Genomic DNA, 26,748 nt, shown 5'->3' with positions numbered 1-26,748 from the left:
TACTACCTTTGCTTTTTTTGCCACAGTCCTTCTATTCTATTTGCATGTCTTAATTATTATGTTATTATACAATATTAAAAAATAGTGAAATGTTGATTAGCCTTAATACTATGCAATGTTTGGAACTCTCGATTTAAAGCTAGTGATTTACTAAATCAAACCTCAGAATACGATCATATGATTTTAGACCTGGGCTTAATCAGATACTTGAGCATTAGGCTATATTCCACAAAATATAGATAAATGTTCTGCAACAAGAAGTAGAAGAAGGATGCTGAAGAAACTGAAAAAGTGCAAAGGATAACACCAAAGGTAATGTAAAGTTTGGAAAATAAACCTTGCGAACAATGATCCCCAGATACTAGAAAGAACAATTGTGAGAAAGATGGTATTTGCAAGCTTTTTTTGCTAGATTTGGAAATCCCTTAGTGCCCTGGAGAAGCAGACCTCAAATCTGGTAAAAACACTATCAGATGTCAGTGTTCTGGAAGACTTGGAATGCTGGCCTTCACTAGCGTTTTTCCAAGATTTGAGGTCTGTTCCTCCAGCATGCAGGAGGATTTCACTTGCCTGCATAGAGGGAGGGGAAATTACTTGGCATGCAGGGTAACGGACCTCAAATCCCCCTCTACTGTCAACATCCTCTGCTGTCTTCCCCATTAACTTTCTGGGGAAGACAGCAGAGAAAATTGCAAATTGTGATCACATGATTGCAGAGCACTTGGCAACTTATCATAAATGCAGACAGGTTGCCAATGTTTCAAAATATGGTCACGTGATGGGTGTGTGTGTGAACTGTGCTCCTGTCTCAGATACTGTTTTGGTCAGGAATAAAAACTCTTACTAAATTAAATGATACATTTTATGTAGCTTTAAAGAATTGAATGAGGAATGTCTTATTTTTATGTAATGTTTGTTTTTAATAATTCAGTTCTTTTTATTATAGGATTTTTTAAAGGAAAGAAAAGCATTGAGAAAAGAAATTAAATTTTTATGAATTTCATATTGAAAAAGGTGTAAAATCTGTTTCATCTGTCTGGGTCTTTAAGCAAGAAAAAAAATCTATTTTAAGAGTTTGAAGGAGAAACTAGAAACTAAAAACTAGAAACTCATATCAGTTCTTTTGTGATGTAAAAGGAAAATGTGCTAAAACTATAAATAATGTCTTGTTATAATCTTCATACTTTTTGTGTGTTTTGAGAATTTTTTTTTTTATTGAAAAAGTTTTTCAAATACAAGTTTTTCCCCCTTTTCCTCCCTTCTTCCCTAACCCCCCCTCACCACCCATCCCCCCCTGTGACTTCTTCTTCACAACAATAAGCTAATTCATAATTAATTACATAATATTTTACCATGCCCTTACTCACTCCTCAAAGTACTGACCCTTAGCAAAGTATTCTTATAACTCCGCTTTTCTCCGCTTTTCGCAATAATCTACCCTTTTTCTCCTCCCCCAAACTTATAAAATATTATTATTATTACAACAACATAACCTTTACTTTTATATATATTATATATATTAATTTAACATTTCAAAGCAGCCTTCTCCAAATTTAACATTTGTTCAGTTCTATCCGATTCTTCCACTCCCCAAAATATATGTCTTAAAAATCCTTTTTCTTAAACTAATCAATCACTAAACTAGCCTATTTCAACCCAGTTTCCTGCAAGATTACCATACACTACAATTCTAAATATAATCCACTGCCCACTCTACTAAAATATACATATGTCTATATATACATTCCATTTTATAAAAAAAGACAATAACTTTAAATTTATAATTCATTTAGTATCTTCTTTGATGTCTTTCCACTAGATTGTTAAATCCATCATCCATAATAGGGTAACATAGCATCCTGGTGCAACAGTTTATTCAAAATCTTCAGTCATCTTCTGCCCCCATCAATAATAAATATCCTCATGTATATATAAAAATAAAAACAACCACCCGAGTGACATTATAATTATATTCCATATAGTTGTAATTGTGGTTTTCATCAGGATTATAAATCCCCATCATCTTTGTGGGTAACAGCCAGATCTTCTGCATGCCCCAGCATGACTCTCTTGCCTTGTAACTCAAAATAGATATAATATATTTATCGGTAAAAGAAATCCAAAATAGATAGTTCAAATCCAACAATGTAAGGCTCTTTCCACATCCCAAAATCACGGCATTGCAGAGATCTGCCACTTTCCTCAAGATAGTATTAAACGATAATTCGCCTCCAATATCTTTTCACATGTTCATTTATTTTTTTAAAATCCCTGGCTTCACTGTTGCTTGATTTAGAAACTACTATTTCTACGAAATCTGTTTCTTTTCTTTTTCTTTTGCGGGTTGCATTTCCATCCAGATTTCCTCCCTACAAGTTGTGTATCAGCTGATCGGTTGTCATTCTGCTTTGTAAATTGATCTTGTTGGTTTTGTTTTATTATCCCATATGTCTTTTCCTTCACTTGTATATCAACTGGTTGATTTACGCACTTGTTTGTAAGTTGATAGTTAATCACATTAGAATCAGATGACACTACTCTCAAATTTATAGACAGTCCAGCTGGGGTATCCAAGGAGTCCAAAGACAGTTTATCTACCACAGCCTCTGTAATTTGATGTTTTCCCTTTATTTCCAACTCCTTTTGCTTGTCCTGTGTTATGCCTAAAGATGTTAAATTTATTTTTAAAATTTTTTGATAAAATTCTTCCGCTTTTTCAACAGTATCCAGTTGGTATCTTACTCCTTGGTGTCTCAATATTAAACCAACTGGGACGTCCCACCTAAATAGAATATTCCTTTTTTTTAACTCATTCACTAGAAAACCAAATTTCTTCCTCTCCATTAACATCTTGGGCGGGAGTTCCTTAAAAATCCAAATCTTTCTTCCACGAAATTGCAAAGCAGAATCATAAGAATTCTGGACAATATTATTTCTAATTTCTTTGTCTGTAAAATAAATCACCACATCTCTAGGCAATTGCCTTTGTTTTGCCAACCAGGAGTTTATTCTATAAATTCTGTCAATCCTGCAAAACACTTCATCAGGTTGAACCTTTAAAATCCCAGCCAGAATTTCAGAAGATATCTTCCTTAAATCATCTCTGTCATCTTCCTGCAAACCTCTCAGTCTAATTGCATATTCTGTAAAATTGTATTGGATCATTAAAACTTCTCTTTCAATCCTCTGTTGTACATTTTCTTCAATAACAGTCTTTTGATCAGCCTCCATTTTAAGTTTGTCTTCTGAACTATTATCCTGAATGTTTGCCAAATCCTTTTTAATTTTTTGGATCTTGTCATCCAAATTGTCCTCAGTTTCTTTCATTTTAGAGTTAGTATTTGCTTCCAACTGAGTCATAAAGTCTGCTAAGCCATTAGCTACTTTTAAAATCTTTCGATCCAGAAAACCAAACTTAGATTTCACCAATTCACCAATTTCTTTGATTTCCAACTTAAATTTTTCAAGTTGCTGATTCACAATCTCATCCCTTCTTACAATCTCCTCAAGAAGAAATTCTATTATATTAAAGTCAGGTTTCTGTGACTGGAGAGTTAAAACTTGTTGATGTAATTTATTAATGGGGGAATCCCCCCCCCCACTGCCTGTTTGTCTAGTTTTATAAATCTCAGTGCCATTTTTCCACGCAGACAAAATTTACTGGAAAAGAGAGAAAAAAAAACTTTTTTCCAACCAAGATCAATATCAGATCCTCAAAGAGAAAGAAAAAAGAAAAAAGAAAAAAAAACCCGAAATGAGAGTGAGATTTTGCCTTCAGTTACAGCCAAAAGTATTCATTCCGCTACTTTGTAATTAAAAACGGAAGGAGTTTCCCTTTCAGCCTCTCTTCAAGCCGCAGCAGCAATCGCCATTTTAAAAAAAGCTTTTTTCCCTTCACTTCACTTCTTAGGCAAAATAGAATAAAAAGAATACTTGCGCTTCAGGATCAGAGGTCCAGCTCATATCTTCTTTAATTAATTTATTTGACAGATTTACAGGCTTGCTTTTGCCCCCTAGCTCTGCGTGTAGCAGAGATTTCCCAGAGCCCGGAGCATCGGCTGGGGATACGGGGAGTCTCTTCCGCTCCCTCCCAAAAGTAAATAAAAAACTTTTGGGATTAGGCAGAGGACTCTACCCACCCCAGCCGGCTCTATCTCCGTTTCCTAATGGAAACGGAGTTTTTTCGAGCCGCCATTCCGCTGAAAAAGGCGGCTCTTACAGGCAGTGGGTTCGACGATCCCGGAGGAGTGTCCAGCGGGGACAAGCAGCAAACCGGAAGCTCTGTTTTGAGAAAATTTTAACATGTTTCTCAGTGAACATTTTAATAAATGTGGGTAAATATTATATTTCCTGTTATCCAGCAGACAACTAATATTTACATACAAAACTAAGTAGGTAAATGTATAACTATTAAAATAATCAAAATTCTGTTTTGTTGTTCTTAGAGATAAAATGCATCAGAAATATTTCTTTTTTTAATTTTTTCTCTAGATAATGTCAAAAACTTTGAATCCCAGGTGGAGAGAACAATTTGACTTACATCTTTATGAGGAACGAGGTGGAATTGTTGATATTACAGTATGGGACAGAGATGCTGGCAAAAAGGATGATTTTATTGGCAGGTTTGTCTACAAATGACTTATAGTATGAGAATGAAGAGAATGAGAATGAAGAAGAGAATGAGAATGAGAATGAAGAAGCTTTGAAGAAGAGAACATATAATTTTGAATTGCTTGAAGTAAAATTTTTGAATTTAAAAAAAGAAATAACATTTAGAAATTGCCTAATTCTGCAGGGAAATTGTTTTTTTAATATATTGATGGCAGATCATATCAGCTAAAAACCATCCCTTTTCAAAAGATTTATGGTGCAAGATTAGGGTTCTATTGGTAATATTTGATAATTAACTCAGTTATTGGTTATACAATACTTTCTATCTATCTAGCATCATATATATTACATATGTAAGGCGGAACGTCAGCATCAGAAGCTGGAATATGATTTTTGATATAATATGGGCAGCTATAGGTTTTAAATAAATAGATAGCAATAACAAGATAGCATAATTTAGAGTTACATACTGCCCCATAGTGCTTTATAGCACTCTCTGGGGAATTTACAATGTCGGCATATTTCCTCCAACAATGTGGGTCCTCATTTTACTGAATTTGGAAGGGTGAGTCAACCTTGAGCCCATCAGGATCAAACTCCAGGCTGTGGGCAGTTTGCCTACAATACTACATTCTAACCATTGTGCCACCAGTGCTCCTCAGATAGTTGTAGTTCTTGAAGGAAGTCTATCTGTTTTTTGTTTTGATTCCTAAATAACTTTTAAAATTAAATTGGAGGTAGTTGTTCTTCTTGAATTAGGTAGTTAAGTCCTGCTTTTCTGAAGTACTTACGTAACTGATTTTGTGAGTTGATTTTGTGGGGTGGTTACTACAGAAATTGCAACACATTCAAGGTTTGTTGTTTTTCTGTTCTGTTGGTGACAAGGATGTTAAGGAATGGGAGTTTCTTTTCTTTCTCAATCTTCTTAGTGAACTTCATTTCTAGGCATCTGGAATTAAGTGTTCGAAGTGTGCTTCCAATTTGATTTTCTTTTAAGATGACAAATGTGTCATTGACATGTATAGTACATGTTTGGGATTTGATTATGTTCACATGATATGGAGATCCCATAGATGCTCTGGTGACTTGTGGTGTTCACTGTTGTTAAGTTGAAAGTAGGTAATAAAACCAAGGTTAGCTTCATGAGGTTGGAATTCAAGATTTGGGTGTATTTAATGGTGTTCTTGTAAATTAGCTTTAGCTTTATTTCCTTCCTTATTGCATGCTTTTATTATTTATTATTCCTTTTTTGCACTCTCTATGATGTTATTTATACACTAACAGAATAGCAATTGAGAGTATAAATGAATAAAAGATAAATCCTATTGTGAGCTTAACTTGGACCTGCTGGATTGTCAGATTAAATCAAACAATACTCTTCTATTACACTTTAAGTGATTTTTGAGAACTAGGATATTCTGTGAATATCAAAGAATAGATTGTATAATTGAGATTAGAAGCCTATTGTGGGACTTGATGGGCTTTGATTTCTGTTTTCGTCGATGTATGGAATAGTTAATGCTCTTGCAGAGAGATTTTTTCCTTCCTAGCTTTTTTTCCTAAAAGTGAAGGGTCTGCTTTTTTTTCAGATTAGCCTCGTATTGATCCATTGGTTACGATAAGAATTGACCAACCAATCTATTATCTGAGTCTGAGGACATCAGTGGAGAGAAAGTGACTAATCCAAGGTCACCCAGCCAACTTTAACGCCTAAGACAGGACTGGAACTCATAATCTACTAGTTTCTAACCTGGTGCCTTAACCACTAGACCAGGGGTGGGTTCTACTTACCTTTATTACTGATTTGCAGCACACACACGCGCTTCTGCGCATGCGCAAAAGCTTCTGCGCATGTGCAGATCACCTATGATAATGTCCGCTCAGTGGGCGGAGTCTCCCGCCGGTTTTACTACCGGTTCTTGCGAACCGGTCCGAACCGGGGGCAACCCACCACTGCACTAGACCAACTGGCTCTTGTTCAGAGGGAAAAATAGACTAAAGAATAAATGCATAATGCATGTAGTTAGCGAACTTTGATACACATACTAATTTATAAATTCTAAGATTTAACTTTAATCTCATACTGTTATATGCATAATTTTACACACTTTAGAGCACAGTTGGAAAAGAAGAGAAAGATGTTTCATTCTATCTGTGATGACCTCTTCCTGTTTAGCATCCTGTTTCATATATGAACTCCTGGCATATATGTGATTAAGGAAATTTAGCACAACAAAACTCCCTGTTATGTCTGCATTCAGAAGATACTATGAAGAATATACTCAAGGCATTTGATCAAATATCTATTAAAAGTGTCTTTCATCTCATCTTTTGGACTCTTTGGCTTGAATCAGCTTAATGCCTCAAGGGCTTTGCCTGACTTTGTTATCTGTGTTGCATGCTTAGATTAGGGCTTTGCCTATTAACAGTTAATTATCAGCAAGGAATTTGCCACATGAATTGTGTAAAGATAGATCTGCTTCTACACTCAGCTCTATATCCAGATTATGATGCTCATATGATATTGATTTCTGGAGTACAAAATCTGTTTGTCCTTTTGCTTTTTGACTTACTAGGTGCTGGTTGGGAAATACTTCTAAAACTCTGTCTCTTTCCCTACCTCCTCTTATGGCTAGAATGATCCATCTGCATAGGTGGAGAGATAACATTATAAATTGTGATTGTAGAAAAAAAATATTGAGTGTGTAGCCAAACATGTGTTGCACTCTGAACGAGTGATGAAATGTAAAATTTGTTACTACAAGTTCTGTGGGCGTGGCTTGGTGGGGGGTTAATGTGACTGAGTGGGCGTGGCCAACTTTTTAAAAAAACTTTTAAAATCATTTTTTCTACAACCTCTTCAGCCGAAGAGGTTGTAAAAAAAAATGCTTTTAAAAGCCTCTGACGATCAGGCAACTCAGCTGGGATCGTCAGAGGCTTTTAAAAGCATTTTTTCTGCAACCTCTTTGGCCGAAGAGGTTGTAGAAAAAATGGTTTTAAAAGCCTCTGACGATCCCAGCTGAGTCGCACAATCATCAGAGGCTTTTTTTTTTTTTTTACTTTTAAAAGCATTTTTTCGGCTGAAGAGGTTGTAGAAAAAATACTTTAAATACTTTAAAATACTTTAAAAAAAAAACCTCTGATAATTGCACAACTCAGCTGGGCATGGGGGTGGAAGGGACTTTTGCTACTGGTTCTCCGAACCACCACCCGCCATCGCTACCGGATTGGACGATCCGGTCTGAACCGGGAGAATTTCACCCCTGCTCTGAACCAAGGTTGGATAGATTTCAGTTACATCTCTGGTTAAATGCTAACATTATATATATTGAAATCTGACCAATAAGACTTTCAGTCTCCCTGTTTCCTTCCCAAATCAGGATTGCCCTCCTCCCCACTATCTAGAGTATGCGATCATAGGCTGTAGTGAAGAGGGGACCTTCATCTCTTTGCTGCTCAGTCAACAAAAGGAGTTTGGTCAACATTAGCAATATGTTGGATTTCCTGCTATGAATTTTTAAAAGTTATACAAGGACGCTAAAGGAACATTTCATTTCTAGTACTCTTTTTTTCTAGCATTTCAACTTCATAGACAGGAGTATGATTCTATAAAATATCTGTTTTGCTGAATGATTTGAAGACTTTGTTCTGAAAATAAGAAGTAAATATAATATGGTTCATTTTGGGTAACTGAGTTCACAATATTTCACAGCATTGTTGTAAATTTAACATCATGCTAAAGAAAATGTTTGTTTCTAGGTGCCAGGTTGACCTGTCAACTTTAAGCAAGGAGCATACTCATAAGCTAGAGCTGCCTCTGGAAGAAGGCGAAGGGCATCTGATACTGCTGGTTACATTGACTGCTTCAGCTGCGGTCAGCATCTCTGACTTCTCAATGAATGCCTTGGAAGACCCAAAGGAACAGAAAGAAATCCTAAAAAGATATGTATGCAGCATCTTTTTCTTATTCTTTTTGCGTAAGATTATAGTGATAAACAGTGAAATGTAAAAGGAAAAACAAACTAACTAACTAACTAACTTACTTACTTACTTACTTACTTACTTACTTACTTACTTACTATATATGCTGCCATAATAGTTCTGCTCCCAGTAGGTAACAGTAAAAAAATACAATACAGTTTTACTAAACGATAAAATAGAGGATGAGATCCTTCTGGTCACAACTTTAGCAAGTTATAGTAGTGCGGTGTCCAGGAGAGTCCACAAGTCAGAGATCTGTTCCTTCTAGATGAATCCTCCCCCCACCCAAAAGAAACAGTATGGATAAGAAACCAACCTATAAAGTACTAAAAATTGTTGAAGTCACTTTCCTTAGAATATCAGTTTAGTATGGCAGCTGTAGCTATCTCTTCTTCCATCAACCTGTTGCTCACTCTATTAAGACTATATACAGTACTTCATCTGTACTAACTCTTGTGGGTAGCTTCCTCCAGTTTATGATAATAAATATTATTTTGTTTATTTTTAATATATATGTATAAATGTAGTTTTACTTGATTTTATTTTTTCACTGAAATGTTAACTTCTTGTTATAATTAAGATATTTTCCTTACTGACTTTGCCAACAAGTAATGGTCCTTAAATAGCTGAAGAATTGAATTTTATATGTGGATCAACTTTGCATTATTTAAAACAAAGCCCTTCCTTCAGGGATTTGTTCTATTAGAATCAGATGTTTTGAGTAGCTTAGAAATCTAACATAAAGAAATAATAAGGATACTGAATGTTTAAAATCTGATATTGAACATTTTGAAAAATATTCTGTCCTTGTATCATAGAAGCAATTGTGTAGTTTTAGTAAAGGAACAGCAAGGGGAGCTCTTACTCCAGTTTTTTTAATATTGGATTCACTAAAACTGACTTACTAAACACAAAGAAGAAAGAAGAAAAGCTATCTCTCCTAAAATTACAAAGCTTTTATTGTATAGGTCTGCCAGGTGTTTAGAAGTTATCTCTAGACACTGTGCATTAAGCTAAACTCTGACTAACAGAGGACTGTTCAATTTTTTTTTGTTTTGTTTTAAAATATTCCTATTCTATGGTTGACATCCTCTCAATAAGTGAATTTAATAAAGATGTACCTTATCAGGCTGTGCAGATAATATGAAGTGCTAGTACTATTGCTGTACAATATTCTTCAAACAGATTAGCAGGATGTGTGCTTCAGCAAATTTATTTTACCTATCTCCACTGAATCAGCTGCCTGCAAGTACTTGTACACATCATACACCAATAGTATTATCATAAACACAATTTAATAGAGGTGACTTAGCAAGCCTAACCATTATATTTTTAAAATCAAGAACTAAGAAATATACTAAATCATCTGAAAACTAATGATTACCCAATATTATTTCAGATTTTTGAGTCAACTAAGGCAAGCTGATCTATATCTTGGGAGATAAATGCATTTCTCAGATATTAATTTTAATGAAATATGCATTTTGGTATCCAGTATACCAGAAAAATATGAAGCAAAGGATGTTCATTGTTCTGACTATCTTTTATTAATAAACAAATAACCAGTAAATCACAACTTTTGAACCTACATCTCTTTTCCCCAATTTTTTTTATTAGTTTAAGCAAATTTTAATAGAGAATAGCAGTATTGTTAAAAAAAAAAAGTATGATATTGAATATCTGATTTCCAGTATGTGTATTTCAGACATTAAGATTGTTGTTACTTACAAGCTGGATAACTTGGTTCGTCAACATGAGCTACACATAGCTGCAATAATCCTGGATAAATAACAGCATTGTAGTATACCGGATATGGAAATAGCTACATATTTTTGTAGCAAATCTTTATCCCTACATATTTGACAGGAAATCTTCAATATTAGTGTTGTTATCCTTTGCTAAATCTGTAGTAACTATTACTGGTTAACTGACAAATTCATGATCTTTTTTACTCTAAAATTATTTATAAAGTTTTATTTTTAAAGTATTGAGAAGGAGGTCTTTCTATTTAAAAATGCGTTTTGCCCTATTTTTGAGACTGAAAAGAATAAATGCACTGACCCTGCCATCAGATCAAATAGTCTTGGAAAATGACTCTATTACTGTCATTTAACCATTTGTAGCAGAACATCAGAGCCCTACAAATTAAAGAGGCATTACCGTTTGAACCATTTTATCACAATTGTATGAAAAGATTAATTCCTTTTGGGATGGGAGGAGGGCCGTAATGGGTAGCAGACCAAAAGAGAGATTCTATGACCTTTTCAGAACGGGTATGCTGAACTCCTGCTCCCCCTTGTCACAGTTTAAAAACCAGAGAAGCTAGTTTAGTGAAGAAGTTGTTAGCATTCCATTTTTATTATGACATTTCACAGTCATCCGATTTAATGTCCCTTGACCGGATTGTCCACCGTGAGACGATGGGGCTTGAAATGTTATTTAGAGCATTGATAAAAGGTGAGCAGTTATAAGATGACAGCGAGTCATAAGGCTGGTGGTGTGACATTAATTTTCTCCATAACAGAGATGGAATAAGACGTCATGGTGACAAGCTGTCAATCAGTGCTGGCCCCTCAGTGTATCTTGATGCCATAGGATGGGGTATTGGTTCTCCCATAATAGAGCTGAACTGAGATGCTCTCGCTGACAGCTGCTGCAGCTATACAGAAAATATATTATACAGCCTTTCATTAAAAAAATAAAGAGGACTCATCTCCAGAGCATTTCAATCTTTTCCCATCTATTGAGGGCTGAAAGGATTCACAGCAAATCATAGATTTCTGTGCTATGGAAATTTGAAGCCTCCAATACCATCTGGGTTTTGAGGCCTCCAACAGTCTTCATAAATAAGATGACTGATAATCATCTCATAAATCATTACTTTAAGTTGCATGTTTAAAGTAATGTATTAAAGTCATTTGCTTTTCACAAAATCCTACAATAATCTGCAGTGTGTCATTGGCTGAGATTTTCAGAAACGCAGTAAATTGCACTAAATCAGCTGACTAGCAAAATCTAAAAGTTCAAACTATAATTATCTCACTGGCAAATAATAGTCGGCAAAATATTGCCAGGTCTCTTTAAATGAACGGAATCCGCATATAGGTGAAAAGGTGGATTTTTGCTTTTGTTCCCTGTTAACAGGAAATGCAAAACAAATGCAATTTCAAAACAACAAAAAAGACTTTTAATTTCACCATGCCTCCCTTGTTCAACATAGCATGGAACTGGAAAATATCTGTATTAAAATGCCAGGATTGACCAAAAAAAAGTCCCCAGACCTTTTTGAGAATTATAATAAATGATAAGTAATGACAAATAGCATTTTTCTGTTGCTTTCTTTAAGATTTAATTTTAAACCAAATCAAGGGGGGGGGGAAAGGAAGGTAGAGGAGAAAGGTTGTCTCTCTGATTAAGCAAATTTTTAATAGGCAAATATTATGAAATTAAAAGTTAACAGATATAGTATTAGTGATCTTATATAATGCTAGAGATATGTGAAGATTGATGTGCTATATAAACTACATTGTCCCTGCTGAACATTGTCTCTCATCTCTGAGATGTATATTACGGGCTTTGTGTCTCATTCTTATTTATAAATGGTTCTGTCTAATACATGGTTAAGATTTCAGCTTTTTCAAGCAGAAAACATTTTTGTTAAACAGAATATGATTGAGAATTTAAATTTTGCATCATAATGGAAAAGAGCATTAATTCAGACGTTTGTTAAAATCCAGATTTGCTACTTTAATGGGATTTAACCTGTCAAAATGTTTAGAAATTCATTCTTTACTTGCTGTTTCCTGATTTTTTAAAAATAAATACTATTTTTAAAAGACAACACTTTTATAAAATATTTTAATTATACTGTATAAACTAATGATTATATAGTAGTAATTATTAAACTATAAAAATACAGTTTTATATCATAATATAGGGAATTTGAACACATGCTGTGTTTATGCAATTAAAACAAATTATAAACAAATTTGTTATATAAATTTATAAACAAACTTATAAAAAATTAAAATAATTGCTATTTTGTGAATAAAATAATTAATAATTATTATTAATTATTATTAATAAATAATTAATAATTAAAATATTGCTATTTTGTGAATAATATGAGGAAGCTGTAGGGAATAAAGCTAAGTAGTATAGAAATATGTTTCTATACTTTTAGTTTTGTTACAGGTAACTAACTCATAGAAACACTCCAGTTTCTAAATTATTTATCAAGAACCTGTGAAATTGCTGGTTTGTAGAATAGAAATACCTTATGATCAAGGTGTCATCATTTAATATAATTCTGGGGACCTATTCCAATTAAATAATGATTTAAAATAAACAACAAATATTAAATATCTTTTTAAATTAGACTTGTTAAATTATGTATTTGGGATAGAACTGAATATTTGCTCTACTGAATGTCAACTAATGTTAAGGAATAAAAGTGGTATAGCAGGAACCAGTGGTTTCCATGCCAATGGGAACTAGATGAGCATAGTTCAGATGCCTTCCTAGGCTATCAAGAGATCAGTCAAATACCTGCTGAATCAGGAAAGTTGGAGGAAAAAAAGCCTAGAAATTCAATCCAGGATCCAAATATATATAAAAGCTTTGATATCTGTGTACTGCAGTGGAAATATATCTATATGTTTCTTTTTGGATTCTTTCTTTTTGACTACATTTAAGACTAATCCTGAGAAGCTGTCTCCATGACAGTTCCAGAATGAAGTGTTGAGTCAGACCTAAGTGCAGCTTCACAGTTAGTATATGTAAGAAACATATGTGATGTAAGGCATCAGGACAACTTAGAACATTTAAGACGGAATGGTCTCCTCTTATTTTGCTTTTTTTATGACTTCAGTGTAATTTTCTAAATTTTGTGTATGTTTCTAGAACCTAATGCAGATGTTTCAAAACATAAAGGATGTGGGATTTCTCCAGGTAAAGGTCATCAGAGCAGAAGGTTTGATGGCAGCTGATGTTACAGGCAAGACCTATTTCCATTTTTATGCTAATCAGTAACTACTGACTAATTTTATAACATTATACTTTACAAAACCAACAGTATAGCAAATAAAAAACTGAAGTTTGCTAGGCTTCTATTCTATTCTTGCTTAATGATGAATTCTGTTACATCTTTTAAAAAACATTTTGCAAATAAATTTATATCTGGGCTTTTAAGAACCCGAATTCTTACTTGACAGAAAAGATGAAACAAAGCAATCACATGGCTGCCAAAATATTTTGTTCTGAGAGCCTTCAATGAATTGCTGTATGTACAATGTAATTTACATGAAATAAGTTAAATCTTTATCAAGATTTAAGTTAAATCTTTATCAATCTCCATCTCCACGTCCCTTCCTGCCTTTGGGGACCAAGCCCTCCAGGACTATGCTCGCTCTCTTTCTCAAAATGTCTCCTCCATTTACCAAGCTGTTCAGGCCCTCCATCACCCGGGATTGGATCACCCACTGCATTCCTTCCTTCCTGGTGACTCATTAGTTGTGAAATCCTGGACTGACTCCAGTCCCCTGGCTAAACAGTGGAAAGGACCCTTCCTCATCCTTCTCATAACCCATATGGCTGTCAAAGTTGCTGGTATTTGCACCTGGATTCACCACACCCGTCCCAAGTCCTCTGATCCTTCTGAGGACTCCAATTATAATTGGACTGTAGCCCGTGGTGCTGAGGATGACCTTGGGCTGAAGCTTTTGTTTAAACAACATCACCCTTCAATCGCATGCCAAAACACCGAAGGAGTCACTGGTTTACTAACAGCCACTCAGTGATTTGCCATAAGCACTCTATCTTTTTCCGCCATGTGACTTGGCTTACAAAAAGGCGGCCAGGAAGGTATAGTGAGAGAAGCAAACTTTGCGGCTCATAGAGAGTTGGTCTATAAGGAAGACCTTCCAGCAGAACACAACCCAGTACAACTGGGCCATGCGAAAACTTTGAAACATGAAGGCACCACCCCATCCCAAAACAAATGGAAGGATAACAAACAACTTCGGTGGCCATCTTTGGGGTTTGGAGTACCAACACATATATTCAGAATATCCAGACCTGAGCAAAACTGTAAAACATTACCAGTTGTGGATCTGTGCACACATACCCCCGACTGGCACTTAGGGGCTGTTCATGGAAGCATCCCCATTGGAAGCCCAGGTATACCAAATCATAGATGTTACTGATAGTTGGAAGATAGTTGGAAGATGCCCATTCTCCATAATAAAAAACAAATAATTGCAAAGTTAGGAGCTCGTATCCAACACAGAACAGTGGCTTGCCTCCAACCTTTTAATTCTTCCTCCAAATATAAACTTGGTATGTATGCATGGTGCACCATCACCTGGAAAGTCAACCATACCTAATGGGAATTGGTGTATAAGTTCAATCAGGCTTTTGGCATTAATATCAGTGAGGATCACAGTCCATTGGTCCTGTACAACCTATATGAGACAATGTCAGCCTGAGCTCATACGGACCCCATTACAACGGAAGCTCCATCAAGTGAAGGATATTTCATAGCAAGTGATTCAAAATCGCCAGGCCTTGGATGTTGCCCTTGCTACCTAGGAAGGTCTCTGTACATTAATTCACCCCCATTGTTGCAATTACATCTCTCTATGCTGACTTGATAATTTGAGATCACACATCTATCTCATGGAAAAGGAGATACAGAACAGACCCAAAGATGCTGATGTTGGCCTCTTCTCTGGACTCTTTTCTTGGCTTACTAGTTGGCTACCTGACTGGGATTGGTTCCGGGAGATTTTTCAGGTTATCCTTTTTGTCATCTTCCTTATATTCTTCTGCTGTTGTATACATTGTCTCCCTCTTATCATGTCTGCCTGCCCTAACCACTGTCCCTTGAGACATCAGAAGTGTGGCTCATATGCCGTCTCTGTTTATCCTGTCTTTGCTGGTCATACTTCTGTGCACTGGTCAAAATATGAAAGGAGGATTTATGTTGATCAGGATTGTGATAAATCTGATGATTGGTTAAAAGGTTCTTATGTTGAAATGGCAGAAATAGAGTTTAGGCTTTAGTTGGCCCTTGGCATTTGGAAAGTTTCATAAGAAACCAAAGGCTTGTGAGCTAAGCATATGATAAAACCGTAAGAGGCATGCACAGGTATTTTTGTAACTGCTGTACCTTATCTACTATATGCCCACTTCCTGTTATATAACTAATAGGAAGCCACCAAGAAACAAGAAGTCTGTATATACTTGCTTCAAACTGCATTCAGGGTTTTTCCAGTCTTATGGGAGGACCCGTTTTTGTTCAGCTGAATAAGCACTTATTTTTAAAGAGAGATAACCTAGTCTCTGTCTCTTTGGTTGCACAAAGCCATACCTGATTTCTGCTTGACAACACCATGCTAGCTGTAAGTATGAGGGTTGGTTGTAATTACTACTCATTTGGCACTGTCATAAATTGAACAGTTGCTGAACAAATGTTCATTAAACAAGGACCACCTATAAACTATTTTCATAATACTTTTGGATATGTATGTGTGTATGCCTCTACTATTGCCAGTTGTTTCTGAAATCACTCAAGAATCAATCCTGACTCAAAAGAGAGTTTACAGTTTCAGTCATATTGACACTATCAATGAAAGAGACTGTATAAATATAATTCATACATGAATTCATAAATACTGTGCTGTAATAGTAAAAAAGATTTGTATGTGTGTATACCTATAGTTTTATGACCACACGAATTACACTAAAATCTACTAATAATCAGCAAATCTTATTCTGAATTAACCATGTTTGGTATTGCTGTAAGACATACTTTTATATGATTTTTTTTTGTTACTCTTATTATATGGTATTAATTGGTAGCTATTATTAACATTTCAAAGGAAGTTATTCATGACTTTCCAAATTCCATTCCAGTATTGACATAACAGTAATGACTGGAGTAATGATGCAGTTTATGAAAACCTCCTGATTCCTTTTACTCTAATAATATAGCACATGCTGTATGACTGACATACCCAAAATAAAGTTCTAGCCCTTAAACATTTTTCAGACATATTTTTAGACATAGCACCATCATGTAATAAAAGCTATGGAATCTTTCAGTAAAAGCAATTCTATAGGGCCATTGTCTTTGATTTTATTAATAATGTTTATTTTCTTCCCAGTGAAAGAAATAATCTTGGTAACCAACAATATTTAAAATGAATGAATATCATTCATTAAATTAATGGGAGAGAAAGTTTGTTTTCTATTTACTAAGACAGCATTTTGAGTCAATTAAAATGGATACTATCCTGAGAAAAATTAGAAAATTATAAAATCCAACTTGTCAAACAGTTATCAAAAAGGAGCTAATTTTTTTTGTCCTCTTTTTTTTCCTCTTTGAGCAATTGATAATCTCCATGGAAATCTATAACTTTTAAATGAAGGCCACAACTAAAGAATAATTGAATTCATCATTGAAAATATCTGCAAATTTAATTCAGACAAATCTACAGCTTAAGATGTTTAAAAAGTAGCATCTTAAATTGTTTTAAAAATAGAGTATTAAACATAAAATACAACAAAAATGTTTTTATAAAAGATTTTAATAATAGCTGATTATTGTATGTGAAATAATTCTTTAGCTCTCTATTTGCATGTTTAATAATAGTGTGCTGATGATTTAATGTTCATATGTTTTAATTAATATTGTTGATGAAAGATTATTGCGAAACAAGAATAGGAATATGATGTCGAATCCTTGTTTTTACTACTGCTAACTGAGTCTTACTTTTGTTAAGAAATTAAAACACTGGAACTCATTAGTGAAACCTGCATTTGACAGGCTGCCTAGGAAACAGTTTATTTTTGCTATCTCTGGGTTTTAATTAAGATGTGTTCAATTATAGTCTCCTCACACACACACTTCCCCTGCTTGCTATGTCACAGATGGGTGATCAGGGTGCTTTCAGATGGTCCAGCCCATGACTTTGACCTTCTGCGCAGTCCAGTGTTCCCTGGGGAACCGTTCAGCTCATGAGGTCTGATTTCACACTTCCAGGATGCCTCAGCTCTCTTAACAATGACAGGGAGACAAAGCCCTTTAGAACATGCCGCACAGGGACTTGTTTAAATTGGAAACTAGAGAGGAGTCAAGGAACGAGGTTATGGACTACAGAATAGTGCTTTTAATAAAGAGCTCACAGCTCTGGTTCAGCTCAAAGAGGGTTACTTCTGTACAATTAATTGAGCCATTTATCTAAACCATCTTAGGTGTCTGATTTCTCACAGAAAGATGCAGATGAGATATGCCCTGAATGAATTTTAACACTGATTGCTTTGGGAATTTTAGTTTGCATTAAACCAGGTATTTGTTTTCCCCCCATGATCTTAATTGTATATGATTTTAAAAAATCATATACATATACATAAACAGCTTGAAAGATCTATCCATTCTCAACGCAAGCAAATTTTCTAGAAAATAGTGGTTTTTTGCTAATGTTTAACAATAATACTCTTATTCATCATACTATATTTCTGAAGTTTGCAGCTGCATAATGTATCTCAGGCAATCTCCATTCATGCCCCAACTTTAGTTAATAGATAGCATCATGTCTAGCCAAGTCAGAAGTAGCATGTAAAGTGCTGGAGGTGGCCTGTAAAAGCTTGTAGGCAGGTTGTCAGCTAAGTAAGTCAGCCAGCTTGATGGTCTTGAAGACATTCAGATAGTTCCATGAAAAATATACCTATTACTGCATCAAAATTCAAAACCTTTATTTGAATCCAGTGCAGATCTGATTATTTGTGTAATCCAACTGTCTGGAATTTGGAATGAAGGTAATTAAAAATAAGTCATAACTAAGTAATTGATTTCAGCTGCCTCTTCTGTCAAGTTTTTAAGAGAGATCTACTCTTGGTCTTCTTCTAGATCAGGGAGGTCAAACTCAAGGCCCACGAGCTGGATCCAGTCCCGTGGGGTGCTTAGATCTGGCATGTGGGGCCATTCTGGAATCAACGAAGGACCAGTCTGCAGTGCCTCTGCCAGCAAAAATGGAGCTTGTGAGGGTTGTGCACAGCTCTCCTGAGCTCTGTTTTTGCTGGCAGAGGGTTGCAAGAGCCTGTCGCAGGCGAAAATGGAGCTCGGGAGCCCGTTTTCTCTGGCAGAGTGCTTGGGCCACCCCAGACACCCCCAACCTGAGTGATGTCGAGCTGGCCATGCTCACCCTAGCCATGCCCACCCCGGCCTCCTGAGGTCAAATGTAACCCTGATGCTGCCCTCAATGAAATCGAGTTTGACACCCCTCTTCTAGATGATTCTGAATCTTCAGTGGAAATAACATAATGAATTCTTTGTTTGAAACCTGGCCATACTTGCATCAGGGAGATCTTTGGGATATTCTATGTAGAGACATACAGTCCACTTTTAACAACAGCTTCTGTAACCTTGAAATGGTCTGTTCTGTGCTGGACCAATCCAGAAGTGATCCATTTCATCTTATTGCTGGCTTTAGAGTATGATTTGAACAAATCAAACTGAATCAGAGGGGATTTTTTTTAATCACATTTTTAAAAAAGCTCCTTTAGGGATATATATTTTTAAAAGAGTTTTGTTGCTATGATGCTACCAGCCTTTATACCCCATTTTATTTTCTTAATCACTATCTCCAGGAGTTTTCAGTATAGATCGAAATAAAACATTCTGGATACCCTTAGAGCAAAATTGTATGCATGCTTCATCTCAACAACATGCAAGTCCTGTTTGCCATAACTCCCTAGAGAATGAGAATATTATGGTCATATGCATTGGGAGTAAAGGAGGAATAGTATAGTCCCCTCCCTCCCATTCTCTACTAGCAAATTGCTGAGAGTCTGTTGTATACAAAATAAATAGATCTCACACCCTGTATCTCAAGGCTTTATTGCAACTCATTGGATCTGGGAAGATTCTTCAGAGGTTTGTCATGGCTGCTTGGGTTTTTGTCTCCAGACCTTCTCACCTGCTTTCTTAGGTCACTTCTGCAGCATTCCCAAACTCCTAATAATCCTTTGAATTCAGTTTGAATGAGAACAGCTTTACATCTTCTCACTTTCTCTGCCATCCAGTCAAAGCCCAAAAGGTCACCATCTATCTAATATTAATATAATAAGATGTTGTCATTGATAGAATGGCCTTAAGGATCACTTTGGAGTGATTGATGGGGCTGATCTTTCTTTATTGCAAGTTGCTTCTATAGATGTTTTAGCTATGTTCTTAGTTTTATATATTCTAAGCTTCTATATTTGGGAGTGTGGTGGCTCATCTGAGTAGAATGCTGGGTTGAGGATTAGCAAGCCTACGTTCGAGACCTGAGTGCTGCTGTGTGGCGGGGCAAATTCCTGTTATTTGCTTTAGCTTCTTTTCATTTAGCAGCTCGAAAACATGCAAACACAAGTAGATAAATAGGTACCACTTCAATGGGCATATTAATGGGGACATGAAAGGAGCCACCAACCAGGCATAACTTAGGCAATGGTGATGTCACCAGCTAATCCTTTCAATCTGGAGGCACCTTGGTGTTTCTGGCACGAAAGCAGCAGTTGTTCCTATATTCGTATGAGTAAGCAGCATTCAAATGTGTACAAAAAAATAAACATTGGTAATTTGGGATCTGATAGAATTTTGAATGCAATTCTTTACTCAAAAATGTGCACATGAATAAATGAAGTAATTGAATGCAAACATGCATTTTTAGAAAATATGTACAATTATTGAATTATCAGCACATGCAAATAGGCATGAACACATGGAATTATGAGCACATGCAAAACTTCACTTATTTACTTATCTCTTCTGATGACATTCGATCCTACCTATCTGCTTCAAAACAGCTTACAGGATATTCTCATGTGGACTTTTTTTTTTCTTTGAAGCTCAGCATGTTCAAAACCAACTGCTCTTTCCTTTAAAGGCTTTTTCTCTTGTGCACTTCCCATCTGCTTTGTATAGCAAGTGCAGAGCTTTCTTCTTTGCTTTTTATATTCAATCTGTAAATATTCTGTTGCTCCTTTCATTTTAATATTGAAAAAATGAATCCTTTTATCCAGGTGAAAACTCACTGATATCCTGATAATTTTATACCATCTCTTCTCTTGTTCTATTGCTTAACCTTGGTCATTTTTCACTTTATCCCTAGCCACAACTAACAGGTAGTGGGGGAAATCTTTTATTACTCGGGCAATGTAAACTCAATAAATTCCAACATTATCCAGTAACATGAGATGTTTGTATTCACTACCAAAGTTCTTAAGAGCATTATCCCTTTATCTCTTTGCTTTAGTATTGCAAGGATTCCTGATCTTGATTGGCTCTCTTCAAATATCATCAAATGCTTTTTCAGTAAGCTATTTTTCTGTCCATTGTGTAGATTCTGCAAAATGTTGTATATGGTGCTGCCTCATATTAACATGAAACTTTTGGAAAAAATTGACTGCAGTCAGGGACCAAATCGTATGATGATATTAAAATAATGCTTTTCCAGCTTCTTTGTTCATTAAGTATCTCTGGGCTCAGTTTAAAATTATACTGTTCATACAACTTTTCATGTTTTGTTAGAAACATTGTCTGCATCTGCATGTGGATCTCCATATAGTGTCTTCATCTGAATCTATTTCACAGATGATTTATAAATTTAGAGCTGAGGTCACTATTTGTCATTAGATTAAAAAATTCTCTAGAAGGATGAAATGACAGGAGGCATTTCTGGGAATCTTTGGGTAAATCAGCTTAATCAGTTTTTCCCCATATTTTGAAACCCTCTAACCCAAGCTTATAATTATCATTTTCTAACATAAGTAAAAGTGATAATGAAATCTGGGAATATCTATATAGTATGACATTTCCTAAAAAATATGTTTAGAATAGGAATGTCTATGTATGAATTGTTATGTGCCTTGATCAGTTAGCTTCCAATTTATTTATTTATTTATTGGTTCGATTTATATGCCGCCATTCTCCGGAGACTCAAGGCAGCTTACAATGCGTTAAGCAATAGCCTTCATACTTTTGTATATACCTGCTTAGTAGGGCTTTTGCTCCCCCCCACCCAAGCGGTGTTCTTTTTTATACAAAGTCAGCTTATTGCCCCCACAAACCAGGTCCTCATTTTACCTACCTCGAAAAGATGGAAGGCTGAGTCAACCTTGACTCAGCTTCCAATTGTTTGTGTTGGTATTGAAAATACTTGTGTTATGGGCAAAAATGTTTTGAGGGGAAAGATAGGAAAGAGCTAAGGCTAAGAGCTAAGTGCTGACATTAAAGAGAGGTAAGGAAAGGAAGACACTGTGGAAATTAGGGTGAGCCAGTTGTATATCTATCACTCATGTTCTTGTCTTCAAGTACAGCACATTCAACCAGTATTGCTGCTGCTGATCTTACTAGGACCTCATAGATACTTTCTGTATTGTGTCCTTGGCTTCTAGCTCTGACAGAAGGTGAAAAAGGAAGAGGAATTACTACATGCACAAAGAGCCACTGTACTTCTCTCAACTAGAGTGACTTTTATTCTTATAGTGCAAATAAAGTGAATACTTTCTGCTTACATTTCTAAAATACAGTGTTATGCATAAAATAATATGCACATATATAGGGGGCTTTTTGCAATTCTGCAGCAGTTCCAATTGGTGCCTGCTTTGTTATGTTAACTCCTTTAGGTCGCTGGGCAGTACTTTCCCTTCTTACCCTTAGCTTTGAGAGGAGAAGAGAAACAGGAAAATATTTCTTTCCTGAGCCTCTTAGGAAGCTAGGATCTTGGTTAAGCTTCTCCATGCAGTTGTTTGTGGTCAGTCCTTTCCAGTGCAATTCCATTCCTTTGATCAACCAGGCTAATTATCAGATTAAACTTTCCAATTCTGCTTGATCCTTCTGAGTTCTCAGTCATGCACTCTTCCTTTTTTCCAGGGAATCCAGCCAGTAAACACTGAGCCCTATCCAGCTACCCCAACTTTATCCCAAATTAAGGGATAATAGGGTTGATTTTGCCTATATTGTTCAAGGCAACTTCCAGAAAGATAAAATATCCAGTAAAAGCAATGTTTATTAGCTAATGCTTGAACACACCAATCAGGAAAAATAATAGACACATTTGCCGGAAAACCATTCATAAAAATCCATACCAACTAAATACATTTTCAAAATCTGTTCAGATATATGAAGGGAAAGGCTTTGGCTGAGATCCCTATGAAAGGAATGTGAACAGTAGGCCAGATCTTACCATTTATGAAAACCCTATTTGTACAGCATGCTTAATCATAGAGGGAGTAGGGAGGGTGTTGTTTCAAACTATAGCCTGATCAAATAAGCTGCAAAACTAACCTAGGTTTGTTTGAAGCAAATTAATTTCATCCAATTAATCATGTTGTATGGTTAGATTTGTTGGGATTATGATTTTTTTATTTTATTTTATTTTATTTTATTATCATATTTATATACCGCCCTACTCCCAGGGGACTCAGGGCGGTGAACAGCCAAGATAAAAATACAAATAATATACAAAAGTTAAAAGCTATTAAAAATAGATTAAATAATTTGGGCTCAAAAACAAATTTAAAAACATCCAATTTATGTAAAACATTTAAAACCCAATTTAAAAGGGAGAGTTAGGCCAGACCAGCCTGTTGGAATAAAAACGTTTTTAGGGCGCGGCGGAAAGTGCGTAAATCTTGGATCCTCCATATCTCCGGGGGGAGCTCGTTCCAGATGGCAGGTGCCCCCACAGAGAAGGCTCTCCCCCTGGGGGCTGCCAGTTGACATTTGGCCGACGGCACCCTGAGGAGCCTGTCTCTATGGGAGCGAATTGGTCGGTGAGAGGCTACTGATGGCAGAAGGTGGTCTCGTAAGTACCCTGGTCTTGAGCCATGGAGCGCTCTAAAGGTGGTAACCAAAACCTTGAAGCGCACCCGGAAGACTACTGGGAGCCAGTGCAGCTCGTGCAGGAGGGGGGTCACATGGGAGCACCACGTCGCTCCCATCACAACCCGCGCGGCCGCATTCTGGACCGGTTGGAGCCTCCGGGTGCTCCTCAAGGGGAGCCCCATGTAGAGAGTATTGCAGTAGTCCAGGCGTGAGGTGACAAGGGCGTGAGTGACCATGCGTAACGAGTCCCGATCCAGAAAGGGACGCAACTGGTGAATCAGGCGAACCTGATAAAAAGTCCTCCCGGCCACGGCCATCATATGCTCTTCTAAAGACAGCATGAGTCCAGGAGGACGCCCAAGTTGCAAACCCCATCCGTGGGGGCCAATGACTCGCCCCCAATAGTCAGTGATGGCGCCAACTGACTATATCGGGACGTCAGAAACCACAGCCACTCAGCCTTGGATGGGTTGAGCCTGAGTCTGTTCCTCTCCATCCAGATCCATACAGCCTCCAGGCACCGCGACATCACTTCGAGGGCATCATTGGTGTGGTCTGGGGTGGAGATGTACAGCTGGGTATCATCAGCGTACTGGTGGTACTTCACCCCAAAACCACGGATGATCTCGCCCAGCGGCTTCACATAAATGTTGAACAGAAGGGGCGAGAGGACCGATCCTTGCAGCACCCCACATACAAAGGGCCTCGGGGTCGACTTCTGCCCCCCTGTCAACACAGACTGCGACCGGTCGGAGAGAAAGGAGGAGAACCACCGTAAAACAGTGCCCCCCACTCCCAACCCTTCCTCTCTTGTTTCCAAAACATAGATGAGGTGAAATTATTCTCATGAAAATGACTAGGAAAACAGGTATTCTTTGTGTTGTATTTATGCCTTTTTATTGAAACATGTGTCATATATCTGTCAATTATACCATAGTAATAGTAATATTTGGAAGCTGAATTGATTTGTTTATATTTTGGATTTTGAGGGTTGCTAATGTAAGCCCACTGTGACAGCACTAACAAGGAAACTAATGTTTTCCCTTTAGCACATCTACAGTCAAGTATTTTTTTTAAAAAAATTGTTACTGAATTTATTCATCTATTTAAATTATATGCATTTGCTTGTTATCTTAAGGTCTGATCATATAGTATTAGTTTCCAAAAGTTGCTTATGCGAAAGAACAGTTGTTTAGATTAAGAAACTAAATTTTTGGATATCAGTCTAAGGAATTTCCAGTTGAAATTTATTAGTGAAATATCTAGATGGTTTTTCTTTAAAAGATATGGAAAATGATGATAGCTGACTGTTGCTTCTGGAAATAACAGCACTTGCAGTCTAGTTGATGTTATCTGGTGTGTAGACTTTGAAAAAGGAGCAAATTGGCTGAATTGCATCTTGTTGCTTAAAAAGAATTCAGGAGTCTGGAAATTTAACAACCAATTTTGCAATAGGATGATGGGAAAAGGAACCATATGATGTAACTATATGGGAATACCTTGCAAAACAGAAACTTTAGATAGTTCAGTGGCAGAATGTGGTCTTTGCATTTTATTTAAGTTTATACTTTGCTTTTCTATTCATAGATAGTCCAAATAGTTTTCAGTTCAAATTAAATGTAATATTATTAAACATGCAAATTGAATGCTACCTCAAAATTTAAATTTTATTTTCTTTTAAAAATAAAGTAATGAAGTAAGCTGTATTGATTTTGTTTTAATTGTATATTAATAATTGGAAATATATATTTGTGATGATGAACATTTGTTTGAAACATTCTTGCTTTTTTTAAAAAGTAATTTTTAACCAAAAGGTGTCAGTACCAGAGGTAAATTCTCAATGTAAGTCAAGATCCAGAGTGTTTTAAAGATAAATCCTGGAGAATTATTTATATCAGGATTAATTCAAAGTATAGTGTACAGTTAAAAATAATAGTAAAAAGGGAAATCTATGATAAAGGCAAGAAGAAAATTATGCCTTGTATGTTTAAACCAACACAGAGATTTTTCTCACAAGTGTAAATGGGGAGAGATAATTGATTTATGCTTCATACAAAATTATGTAAAGAAATTATGTTTTGAGAACCAGTTTAATGTAAATGCTAGGTGACAGGCTAGAAGCCAGTAGGTTCTAATCCTGCCTTAAGACAAAGTCAGCTGAGTGACTTTGGGCCAGTCACTTCTCAGCCCTAGGAAACATGCAATGGGAAATCACTTATGAAATCTTGCCAAAAAAACATCAGACACCTTTCCAAAAGGAACAGCCCCCGAAAAAAATATACGTTATGAAATTCAACATACTTAAAGCAATTATATCATGCCATTAAAGTTAATATGTACATTAACCTGTGGTGGAATCTAAATCAGTGCTGCAGTATGGAAAATTATTAATTTATTAATAGCTTTATCTACATAATGATTGTCTAAAGTATGAAATAAATTTCAAATTTCCATTTAATGAGATTTGTTTGAGGCCCTAAATTTGTGATATTTCATTACAGAATATTTTTAGGAAAAATAGTTGCCCAGTGTGCTATACTTGCACTAAGTTCTATCTTGGCGATATCAGTCTAATAACAGAGTTTAGTGGGAAACATTTGCTATTCCATTTCTCTTCTGATTTTGTTGCAGTTAATTTTCATTTAATAAAATAACCTTATCAGGTCATAGATTATTTGAAAGATTATACTGATTATTATGAACAGGCCTGAGTCAAATCTATTGTCTTATCACATAACTGTAATGTATCAAAATGGGGAAATTTTGCCATCACACACTTTCTTGCAATATGTCCAAGATTCTCTCTGAAATATTAAATTTGACAATATGTTTTAATCTAAATAGTGCTACAAATGAAGGCAAATGTTAGGTAGCCTTTATGACAAAGAATAATCTTTAAGAAATTTTAAAAATTAAATGGTAGATTGTTAGCTGTTTTTCCTAGTATATTATCCTTAAATTAAAATTAAACCTAAATGTTTAAATCTGAACTATGTAATATGTGGAAGAGCCATTATGTCAAATCTCACTTGTAAATCTATTAGTTGTAGCCTTCTAAGTTTTAGACATCAGAATATACCGGTATTTAACGTTTTCATATATAATAAAATGCGCTAAGTATCAGGACTGTCTCGTCTTTAAAATTGGAAGGCAAAATAGTGGTAAGGCATTTAAATTGCTGTCTGCAATACTTTTTCCAGTATCATATAACTGTATCTCTCATGCAGTTCTGTGCAAAGGCATGTTTAATCACAAGCTAATGTTTACACCCCACCATTTTTGCC

General features: G+C 35.8%; 1 protein-coding gene across 5 annotated transcripts in view; it reads left to right on the top strand.

Moving 5' to 3' along the window:
- The window catches only part of MCTP1 (multiple C2 and transmembrane domain containing 1), a 156,251-nt gene that overhangs the window by 59,745 nt on the left and 69,758 nt on the right, over window positions 1-26,748 (top strand). For all 5 annotated transcript variants that reach the window (XR_004595265.3, XR_015732159.1, XM_034440692.3 and 2 more), the window contains 3 exons: window positions 4,492-4,622; window positions 8,371-8,557; window positions 13,495-13,588. Coding sequence is in view for 3 of the 5 variants with exons in the window: in XM_034440692.3 (XP_034296583.2) it covers window positions 4,492-4,622; window positions 8,371-8,557; window positions 13,495-13,588 (412 nt within the window). In the remaining 2 variants the exon portion in view is untranslated. The remainder of the gene's footprint in view (window positions 1-4,491; window positions 4,623-8,370; window positions 8,558-13,494; window positions 13,589-26,748) is intronic.

Source organism: Pantherophis guttatus, chromosome 2, assembly GCF_059756535.1.
Source record: "Pantherophis guttatus breed Tessera chromosome 2, ASM5975653v1, whole genome shotgun sequence".
Classification (NCBI taxonomy): Eukaryota; Metazoa; Chordata; class Lepidosauria; order Squamata; family Colubridae; genus Pantherophis; species Pantherophis guttatus.
This window is presented reverse-complemented; position numbering and strand designations above follow the sequence as displayed.